General features: G+C 36.9%; 1 protein-coding gene across 20 annotated transcripts in view; it reads left to right on the plus strand.

Annotated features, from left to right (window-relative positions):
- The window catches only part of LOC118353861 (uncharacterized), a 31576-nt gene that overhangs the window by 3136 nt on the left and 16390 nt on the right, over positions 1–12050 (plus strand). For 5 of the 20 annotated variants that reach the window (XR_007401472.1, XM_049092580.1, XM_035712817.2 and 2 more), the window contains one exon: positions 6638–6734. The exons of the other annotated variants lie outside the window; for them this stretch is intronic. Coding sequence is in view for 4 of the 5 variants with exons in the window: in XM_049092580.1 (XP_048948537.1) it covers positions 6638–6734 (97 nt within the window). In the remaining variant the exon portion in view is untranslated. The remainder of the gene's footprint in view (positions 1–6637; positions 6735–12050) is intronic. 20 annotated transcript variants of the gene reach the window in all.

Raw genomic sequence — 12050 nt, forward strand, 5'->3', positions numbered from 1 at the left:
ATAACCAAGCCACCAATTCAAGCTCTAAATCCAGAAACATGCTGGACTGTATATGTATTGTTTTATGTGGTAACTAATTATGAAGGGATCCAGAAATGCCTTTACCTCTAGTCAGTTCTGATAGGATCTGCTTTTTGGTCATTTTTCAACACAGATGCAATTTCACATATGTTGTACATATATTTCAGAAATAAATTACATGAGTCACAGAACCGACCTGGCAGTGTCTAGCATTTATCACCTGTTACAAGCAATACACACGAGGCTCAATAAGAAAAGACACCTAACCAAAAAATACTTTACATTTCCGGACAAATGCAGTAAACTGTCAATGCAATGATTATTTGTTGAGTACCTACAATGGGCCAGACATAGTTCTTGTCTGTAAAATGCTCAAAGTCGGTATCTGTGAATTTAGAATGCTGTGTCCTCTGAACTTGGATTGTTTCTGCTCTCAGTTTGGACTGACTGGCAGAGACATCATTTAACATGTTTGTATCTGCATCACTTGAAAAATATGAAGCCCCGATTATGTATGAATACATTATAAATCATTCTTAAGGGTAAATTTCCTCTTCGATATTGTCATTAGGTTATTTCCTCCTATTGATATCTGCTGCATATTCAAGAACTAATAAATTAACATTAATGCTTGTAAAAGGAAAAGCTGCCTATGAAAAGATAAAATACTGATGGGGACAGGTTTACCTCTGAAAAACTGTATGAGAGTTTTGAAAATTAACACATTGGTTTGTCACAGCTTACCACTGAATTTGTGGTGAAGCCTTGTATGAAGCAGAAACCACTCCTGTTTCAGACTTTTCATTTGATTATAATATGTGATTTTCTTTGGTTAAAGGATACCTAAAGTCATAATTCTCATATGTGAAGAGTTTCATTTCAACCAGTATTTATTGAGTACTTATGATATGCAGTGCACTGAGGAATTAGACTACTAGATTATCAATTGCCTTTACTAGATCTGAAGTTCTGAAGATAAATAAATTATCAAAAATGATAGAGGGGCACCTGGGTGGCTCAGTTGGGTCATGATCTTGGGATCCTGGGATCCAGCCCAGCATTGTCTCCCTGCTCAATGGGGAGTCTGCTTCTCCGTCTTCCTCTGCTACTTCCCCCCATATGCGCTCTTTCTCTCTCTCTCTCTCTCTCAAATAAATATTTTTAAAAAACATGATAGGGACTGGTAAAGGCCAAGGTAACTCAAAACTATACATAATTTGCCACTATTCTCTGGAGAAACCCCAAATCTACCCATCCTCACCCAAAATATATTTTGGTTTTAAAAACATAGCAACCAATTAAAAATAAAAACATTGCGATATTTTTTTCTTCTGGTGGATTGGTCTTTCCAATTGTGTTTTAAGTAATACAAACCAGATGTTTACTCAGCAATCCTGAAGTATGTCCATCCTTATAAATAAAAAGGAATTGAATTTTTACCCTGGCACAGAAAGATGATAATAGAATAGAATCCCACGTTGACTAACTTTTCTCAAGACCAAAATACACACATACAGCTTTTTCTCTTCAAAAAGGGATGCAGAATGTCAAATACAATATTTGCAACATGAAAATCAAATAATTGGAGGGGTCCTGGGTGGCTAAGTTAAGCATCCAACTCTTGATTTCAGCTCAGGTCATGATCTCAGGGTTGTGATTTTGAGCCCAGTGTGGGACTCGGTGCTCAGCATGGAGTCTACTGGAGATGGTCTCTCCCTCCCTCTGCCCCTCTCCCCACTCAATGCTCAATCAATCAATCAAATACATACATACTTTTTAAAAAATAAATATAATTGAAAACAGCCCAATGTCTATAAGAGGATGGAAAAACAAGTTGTGATACCTTCATACAATGAAATACTACTGAGTCATTAAAAGGAACTGGCTAATAATACATAAAACAACGTGGATGATAATTATCAAAAGAAGTCAAGCATAAAGAGGACATACTGTATGAATCCACTTACAAAAAATCCAAGACAGGGAAAAACGAATCTGTATTTAGTATTCCTTAGTGATGGCAAGATGATGAGATGGGATGGACTAGAACAGTGCAGTGCATAGGAGAACAATCTAAAGTGATAGAATTCTGTACTGTCCAACTTGGTAGTGACTAGCCTCATATGGCTATGAAAAATCTAATTGTCAATTAATAAAAATTAAAGTTTGAAATTCAGTTCGGCAGTCACACTGGCGACATTGCTCAAACTTTATTTTGGGGGGAGGGCAGGCAGAGGAAGAGAGAGAATCTTACACAGACTCCATACCCAGTGCAGAACCCAACAGAGATTGATCTCACAATTCTGAAATTGTGACCTGACCCAAAATCAAGAGTCAGACACTTAAGCAACTGAGGCATCCAAGTGTCCCTCACACTGGCGGCATCTTAAGTGTTCTGTAGCCACATTTGACTAGTGGCTATCAAATTGGACCATACAGCTACAGAACATTTCCCTTGCAGAATTTCTATTAGAGTGCTGTTCTAGATTTTGTGTTCAGTAGTATTTCCATGTGTAGTTACAATTGTCAAAACTGTATAAGTGCACATTATATATGCATTATATGTCAATAATACCTGCCCCCAAACCCCGGAAATCACTAATAGATGTACTTATTACCTACCCAGCTGAACCCACTTTTTCCTTAACATTTTATTTAACACTGCAGAGAAAAGGATAAGTAATAGATAGTAAAATTATCCTTGGCAAATTCTCAAAAATGTGTTAAATGTGACCATACGGTAGATAATGTTGATTTGCCGCTCAAAGAAACAAGATCTGCCACGTTACAATCCTGAATACATCTAGAAACCAAAGGAATTGCTTTTGAGGGCTTAAGTGAATGCCAAATGATTAAAGAGATTTTTTTTTCCTATTTCCCTGTTGGAATGGAAATATCTTAAAAGTGTTGGGTATCATATAATCTTATTCTGAGGTAACACTAGGAGTATTTGAGAGATTTTAATGCTAACTCTATGACCAGGTTGGGAAAGTCATATAAACTCTCTAAGTAACAATTAAGACTCGCTGCTGCTGGAGGTGCAAGAAAAGGTTTGTAAATCAAGGACTAAATGGTGAATGATCTCAATTCTAAAACTCTAGTTTTCATGGATTTTCAGACATGGCACACAGGGGAATAAACATATGTTCTTGTAAGACTTCTGTGAATTAAGAAAAATTTTTGGTGGAGTAAATACTAAATTTAATATATACTTCTACCAACATTTCTTAATTTTACAAACCATAGGTATATTTTTACAAGATAATGAATTTGAACTGTGTTAGAGATTCTTATAACTTCATCAGCAATTACTGTCACCAATGTATGCTGACAAGTATTTTATTTTTACTCAATTATTATCAAAAGTTCTTTATCAAAAATGTGACTTTATTCGATCCACTCTTTAACTAACAAAGAAATGCTTTTTAAGTTGGTTCTTTCTCTCCCTTTATTATTTTTTTTTCTCTCTTTAATGTAAGTTACAGTCTGGAAAAAAAAAAAAAAAACATCTCCCAAGTTCCTGTAGGGCCATTATTCCTATTTAAATATACTAAAAGTATCTTCCCCCTGGAACATGTCAAGTATCTCACCCTCCCCCCACCAACATCACAATACCTCATAAAGCCTACATTTAAATAGTTTTTTTAATGCTTATGCCAACAGTTAAAGCATATAACTGAATTTTTTTCACCCTTGTAAATACTTTTTACCAACTTACCTCAGCCACTAAATAAGGAAAAACTAGATCACTTATTCTAATTACATTAATGTGTCTCTTGATGCCATTTTTTGTTATTTTTTAATATTTATTTATTCATGAGAGACAGAGAGAGAGAGGCAGAGACACAGGCTCCCTGCAGGACCCCAGGATTATGCCCTAAGCCAAAGGCAGACACACTCTACCTCTGAGTCACCCAGGTGCCCCCCTTGATGCCTCTTTTCTTTTTTTAAAAAAGTTTCCTTCCTTTCTTTCTTCCTTCCTTCCTTCCTTCCTCCTTCTTTCCTTCCTTCCTTCCTTCCTTCCTTCCTTCCTTCCTTCCTTCCTTCCTTTCTTCTTTCTCTTTCTTTCTTTCTTTCTTTCTTTCTTTCTTTCTTTCTTTCTTTCTTTCTTTCTTTCTTTCTTTCTTCTTTCCTTTCTTTTTAGAGATCTTATGTATTTATTTGAAAGAGACAGAGATAGTGAGAGAGAGCACCAGTGGGGAGGAGAGGGAGAAGCAGGCTCCCAGCTGAGCAGGGAGCATCATGCCAGGCTTGCTTCCAGGACTCTGGGATCATGGCCTGAGCTGAAGGCAGACACTTCACCGACTGAGCCACCCAGGCACCCCTCAATGCTGTTTTGTTTTGTTTTAAAAAGAGAATTTATGTGCATAATATTTTTTCCAAATATTTTGTTTTGCTTAGAAACATTTTCATTTTGAGAGACAGGAAACACAAAAATATACATTGCACTGTGGAATGTTTAAAAAACTTGCCTCCAAGCACTGTTTGAAATTTTATCTAGAATTTTCTCCCATAAAAGAGATTAAAGTCATTTTTAAGACTCCTAGATCAGAGAAGTACTTACTAGAATTTGGTTTTGGACACCTCCAGCCCCACATCATACCAAACATAGTAAAATGCACTCATATACCACATAAAATATACATAACTAAGAACTGAGGTACAAACAACATAATGGTAAGTTTGTAGACATCTAATTAAGTATTTGCTTATCTTGATCTGAAGCTTTATTTTTATATTTTGACGTCAACCTTTTTTTAAGATCACCAGCATTTTCAGAGAAGCTTGAAAAATATATGACTCCTGAACATGGCCCTGAAATATAGCAGGAAAACTGAATTTAAAACAATTCATCTCTTTTTAAAAAAAAAAAAGATTTTATTTATCTATTCATGAGAGATACACAGAGAGAGAGGCAGAGACACAGGCAGAGAGAGAGAAGCAGGCTCCTTACAGGGAGCCTGATGTGAGACTCAATCCCAGGACCCCAGGATCACGCCCTGGGCCGAAGGCAGGCACCAAACTGCTGAGCCACCCAGGGATCCCCCACAATTCATCTCTTAATTTATTCTTCTTCCTATGAGAAGTGGAGGGAGTGTTAATTAACCAAAAAATATGGAAACCCACTGAGATAACAAAAATACAGTAAACTTCAAATACTGGTTTCATAAAGATGAGAAAAAACTAATGTAATTGAGAAATAGAAAAATTATTTTGAGATGACTTAAATGTATTTGAACTCAGTACCCTAACTTGCCACTACACTCTTTACTTCATTATAAAGTTACACATAAAAATCAAGACAGTTGGATTTACATTGCCAGGATACCCTATTTGTAGCTTCAAATGTGTGACACAATAATTATAGACTTCTTGTTAAATGTGATATCATTCTTCACCCACAAGAACTAACCCTTAAAGGAAGAACACCAATTTGGTTGAAGATTGATGAAAGACAAGAAATATGAATGTGAATAATTTAAAACTATATATAAAAATCTGACAAGGGATTTTTCATAAGGCTAAACATGCCTATTTTTGAAAGTGAATAATTTTTTTAAGATTAAATTCTTCCTGAAATTAAATCAAAAAGATAAAAAGTAAAATTGCATAAAATAACCATGTCATTTTCTTTCAAGTCAGTACTGATTCAGTGACCCAATGATGTAATACAAAGCACTGTGTTTCTGGAAAAGCCAGAAAATACATCAGCTTCTAAGGAACCAGCTATAGAGATGCCAGAACTGAATGATGCATAAATAAACAGATCTGAAATGGAGCTTTATCTGAGTAGACATTCACACTGCTGAGGCAGACTCCGTTTCTCTGTAAACTAGGAAAGTATCCCAATAAAAATTCTCATAAGAATGTTTTTAAGTCAACTTAGTTGTATAATCAAAACATTATTGCTTATTAGCATTTCCTGAAAAAAAAATCACACTACTATATTGGGCAACCATCTCTGAGAAAGAAACATCCTAAAAGTGTATTGTAGACCTCAAAGGATACAATACTTACCAGGCAGAAACAGGCAAGGTAGGCTGGGAGTTCTAACACTTTTGGAAAAGAAGTCAATGCAAACTCAACCCTGCAAACACTCTTAATCTGATGCCAACAAAAATGAATCAATATACAGGTGAGAGAAGGAAAAAAATGGAACCAGAAAATATGAACTTAGGATTTTTTTTAAGTATTATGGCTTGTGAGTTGATTTGCTCTGCTTGCCTTTTTTCATTGTGGAGAATGGACCAAGAAGAAACTATGAGGGAGGTCATAGTTTTAGAGGTAAATTGTAGTTAAGGCTTGCATTAATGCTGTAACTAAGAATAATGGGAGATAGCTTCTGACAACTGGTAGAAGGGAAAAACTGACAATATATGAAAGTTACTGAGCATGAAAAATACTCAGTTCCCAAGTACTTATTGATGGTATCCTATGTATGCTTCAGGGATTACCCCAGGCACTTTGGGGGGGCAGGGGGTGCCAAACAGAGCAGATAGGGAATGAAGAAGTAAGCAAGATACCAAAAACTAAAGTCAATGTTCCTCTTGGTACTAGGTATCTTTTATTCCTCCAGATTCATTCATTCTCTACTCTTCTTTATCCTCCTTTCTAGAAGGCTGACCTTCATAGACCACCTCATTGGATTCCATGCTTTCTGGTTTCCACGAGTGGGTACCAATGGCCAGAGATTAGAATCAGGGAGGAGGACGGTAAGGTCTTGATATTATTACCCTGCTTCCCTCCCTACAATGTTGCTTCAAAATAGCTGCATCCCTCTACTGAAGATTCTGATAAAGCCTTCTTCCCCTTGTACCTTTGGGTTTAGGGGTGAAAACAGCCTGAGTGGTCTCTAGGTTGATGCATAATCTGGTTGGCCCCCCTACACCCACCAAGCCCTCTGTACTTCAAATCTCTTCAAAGTTGCCCTCTTTCTTGTGTGTGATCTATTTTCTCCTGGGACTTTCATGCCACGAAATGAGATCACAGCTATGTATTCCTCTGTGAGGGCCACCATAACACACAGACTGATTGCCTGTAACAGAAACTTATTTTCTCAAAATTCTGGAGGTTAGAAGTTCAAGCTCGAGGTGTCAGCAGGATTGGTTTCTTCTGAGGCCTCTCCTTGGCTTGTAGATGGTGGCCACCTCCTCCTTGTGTCCTCATGGAGTCTTCCTTCTGTGTGTGTTTATGTCCTAAACCTGTCTTTATAGGGACACCAGTCGTATCGGATTAGGGCTTGCCCAAATGAACTCATTTTAATGAAAGAGCCTGTCCCCAAATACAGCATTCTGAGGTACTAGGAGTCAGGAGTTCAAATATTGAAATGCAAGGTGGGGGAAGATAATTAATTCACTATGTAACAGACTCGTTGAAAAAGAAAGACAAGGAATAAATTAGAAAATAATCTCAAGATTATGAGTGTAGCATAAATATAAGAAAAGGACAGTATTACACTTACTCTGAGCAGAACATTAGAAAGGTGAAAAGAGAATGGGAAAATGCAAATTTCAATGGCCCATTCAGGTAGAGACACCCATAGAGAAACCACACAAGCTGGAAGAACTCTGGTCTGGAGACTGAGCTGGGAGCTTTCTGGTTAACAAAGTAATAATCATTGCTAGCATTTATGAAGCACCGGACAGACTGTTAGTTATCTTTTCCCCTTCCCCTATCCTAACAAAAATTCTGTTTTTGCTGGACGCTTTCCATAAAATGACCTTTCAGACCTCCTTTTCCAGCCTCACTTGAAGCTAGATGAGGACTCGTTCTGGTCAGTGGGATGTAAGCAGAACTGTTCCTAGGACCCTTTCTAAGAAATCTTTACCTTGCTTTGCTTTGCTTCTTTTTCCTTTCATCCCCTTTTCCATCCTGCTGCTCAGGTCCCCTAGTTTAGGGGGCCACAAATTTGGACCAAGCCAAGCACCTAACCATAACAGAATGGGAAACTAAGTCCCTACTGATTGTGAGACCACTATACTGCCCTGTATTATCTGTGTTTCACAGGAGGAAAAAAAAATCACAGCCACCTTGTTTTCAGTCTCCCAGTTGAAATGAATCCTAATTAATACGAGCATCTTCCAGGTGCTAGGTACTATTCTCAGCTTTTAACATGTATTATTTTAATTAATCCTGTTAACAATTCTTTATGTAGGTACTATGATTATCCTCCATAAGGAAACAGACAGAGATTACATACTTTTCCCTAAACAACACAGTTGTAGAGTTCAGGGTTTAAATCAGACTAAGAATCTGGTCACTTGTGTTGAGCCGTCTTCTCTAGACTGGTCTTCCACCCAACAGTCCCGTTGATGGGTAACATGGTTATTTTTGAAAACTATAGCCTAAAAGAAGAGAATCGTATTTGATTTTACAACAGTGCTACAAGGTCTTTCAAAGGAGGGAGAGCAAATGAAATGCAACACTTTGGCAAAGTTTTGTGCACACATCTATAATCTTATTTTCACTGCTTAATTTAGCCTCAACTCTGCCACCATTTTGTTGACCCAAATCGTGCCTCTTTCTAAACTTAATTTAAAAAAAAAAAAAAAAAAAAAAACTTTACTTTGGCCTCTCATAAAGCTCTATAAGTCTAAGATGCATTTGCTTTGTAGTTATCGGGCTGTGATCAGCCCCATAGGGCAAGAAGGTGTTTCAGATCTGTGCCACAAAAGGAGCTTCCCCTTGGCCATATTCCGCTGGAGCCCTTTCCAGAACCCCAGCTGGGATAATCTTTGGTGCGATCCAGGGGCAACTTCTGCACTTAATTGTCAGATTCCTCTTGAGAAAGACTCAGCTCTCAGCCAGGAGTCAATCCTTATGGTGACAGCCTCTGTTGCACTCCCTGTAGCAGCAGGAGAGCTCTAAGAGTGTTACTGGGCTTTGTTAACCTCGCTCTTAGAGAAACTGGAGAAAAAAGGATTTTAAGGGCATCTTGATTTTTTTTAATGTTTGGAAAGAGAAAAAAACTGGACCAGTGGAGATTGTTCTATTCCCTTCCCATCTGGCCACATAAAAGGCTTCAGAAAGGCCATTGGATCTACTCAGAGGATATTAACACACTGTAATTCCATAAAGAAATAATGCAATAAATAAGAGAACCATTTATCCACTTGCAGTAAGAAGTTCTGAAGGCAGAACACAGAAGGCAAAGGACCTATGATGTCTCTTACACAATTTGCTTTCAGGCTATAGATAGTACTGATCCTCAAGAATAGCTTTATTAGGACGGGATTTTGAAATGAATCTACCCCTGTACCTACTGCGGTTTTTAATTTCTCCTCCTTCTAACCAATTTTTCCAGCTAACAGAGACATTTATAAGGTACATTCATACTCAGTATTATGCCATCTTAGGGCAGAAATAAATGCATGTTCCTTTTCTAAAACAGCTTTATTGAGGTATAATTCACATAGAATAAAATTCAACCATATTAAGCATACAATTAGGTACATTTTAGCAACACATGCAGTCATTTGACCACGATCATAATCAAGCTATTGAACGTTTCTATCACCATCAAAAGTTCCCTTGTGGTTCTTTGCAATCAATCTTCTCTCACCCCCTATACCGAACCCCAGGAAAACCTTTGATCTGCTGTCACTATATTTTCCCTTTGCTAGAATGAATATCATATAAATGGAAACATACAATATTTAAAGTTTTGGAGTTCTTTTTTTTTCTTTTTGGTCTGGCTTCTTTTACTTGTCAGGATATTTCTGAGATTCATCCATGTTTTGTGTGTATCAGTAATTCATTTATTTTTACTGCTGAGTAGTGTTCTATTGTATGGACATATTTACAATTCATTTTCTGATTTTTGTCATTATGAATAATGCTTCTATGAGTGTATATAAGTGTTCTTGCGGACAGATGTTTTCCTTTCACTCCAGTAGATACCTAGAAGTGAAATTTCTGTGTCATGATAAGTGTATGTTTTTACTTTATAAGAAATTGCTGGAATGCTTTCCAGAGTGCCTTTATCATTTTGTATGCACAGCAGCAATGTGTGAAGGTTCTAGTTGCTCCGCACCCTTACCAACCCTTTTAGCAAGGATTAAAATATCTTTTCAATTTGAGTTATTCTAATGGATATGTAGTAATAATTTCATTGTGGTTTTAATTTGTTTTTCCCTAGTGACTACTCGTGTTGAGCATCTTTGCATGTGCTTACTGCCTATCTGTGTATCCTCTTTGTAAAAGACTGTTGATGTTTTGTCTACTTTTGAGTTGCTTCTTTTCTTACTGAGTTATAAGAGTTCTTAACACAGTTTAGATGTAAGATATATATATATATATATATATATATATATATATATATATATATATATATCAAGTATTTCTCCCAGGGCATGAAAAATTGGAGTTAGGGAGAAAAAAAGGATGAAGAAAGAGAAAATAGGGTAAAATTTTCATCTTTCATTGTAGAATATCAATAGATGCTATTTAAATTTGAACTACCAGAGGAACTAAAGATAAAAGTTGTTAACAGTGTTTTTTTCCAGGGGTGCCTGGGTGGCTCAGCCGGTTAAGCATCTGCCTTGGGCTCAGGTCATGATTTCAGGGACCTGGAATGGAGTCTCATCGGGCTTCCTGCTCAGTGGGGAGTCTGCTTCTCCCTCACCCTTAGCTCCTGCTCCTGCTCACCCTCTCTCTCTCACTCTCTCTCTCATGTGCTCTGTCTCAAATTTCGAATTAGTTTTTGTATAGGATGTGAGATAAGGGTGGAGATTCACAACTTTTGTTTCTTTTTAAGAGTTATTTATTTATTTTAGAGAGAGAACAATCAGGAGAGGCAGAGGGAGAGGAAGAGATTCCCAGGCAGACTCCGAGCCAGATTTTATTTATTTTTCAAATTTACATTACACTTTTACATTGTCTAGATTTATGCCTATTTTTTTCTCCCATTGTTTGATTGTATAGTGGGGCAAGTAAGCTGAATAAACATCCTTAAACACCTAAAAAACTCTGGATAAAGTATTTTAAAACAGCTTATTAAATGCATTGCTGAGCTGGCCAGAAAGTAAGGGAAATTCTTAGACTGAGGAAAGAACAAAAGCCCCAGTCAAAAAGAAGTAAACCAATGTTGAAAAGAGAAACCTACCATTCCTTAGTAAGCTAGAATTTCAATTTAATGGCCACTTGGAGACTGGAGACAAAGCCTCGGACCTCATGAGATGAGAATTATAATCTGAAACCCCTCCGTGAAACCAAGACCTCAAGGCTACACCCTCAATGAAAATGTGAATTAGGTAGAAGAAAACAAACAGAGAGAGGACAAAGAAGACATAGAGGGCCAGGGGTCTTGGACAAAAGAAATTATCATATAAAATCTTTTGTGGTGTCAAGTAAAATCTTCATTTTTATTTATGTAATCATTATTTTCAGTGATTATTGATGAGTATGGTTTCATTTTAATATTTTATATACTTTTCAGCTCATCTTAGTCTCTGAATCCTTTTTCCCTGTGGTTATTGGATAGTGATGAATTTATGAACAAAAGAAGGAAGAGTAGCTCCCCTCACTCTTAGCCCTAACCATCTGCTAATCCAGAGAAAACCAATGTACGATAAATATCATTGGATATCTTGGACTTAAGGCTGATGAAAATGAATTTGAATTTAGTTAGGATGTTTTTGTGTTTGCTAATGTAATTTGTATCCCACTGTTTAAATTTTTTTTTTCTAGATTCAAATCTGAAATTTTTTAAAAGGTTTTATTTATTGATTTGAGAGAGAGAGAGAACATGAGAAAACAAGGGGTGGAGAGGGGGAAGTAGACTCCCTGCCCAGCAGGGAGCCTGATGTGGGGCTTAATCTCAGGACCCCAGGATCATGACCTGAGCCAAAGGCAGATGCTTAACCAGCTGAGCCACCCAGGCACTCCACAAATCTGAAATTTTAAGACTTAGAAAAATATTGTAAAACTTTGTGTTTCCTCAAAAAAAATTTTAAAACTCACTTCATATACTTTTATTTGTATGAAAAAAGGGAGAACACAGTTAAGTACCACTTTGACGATTAGCAATA

The sequence above is a fragment of the Canis lupus genome, chromosome 1 (assembly GCF_003254725.2).
Source record: "Canis lupus dingo isolate Sandy chromosome 1, ASM325472v2, whole genome shotgun sequence".
Lineage (NCBI taxonomy): Eukaryota > Metazoa > Chordata > Mammalia > Carnivora > Canidae > Canis > Canis lupus.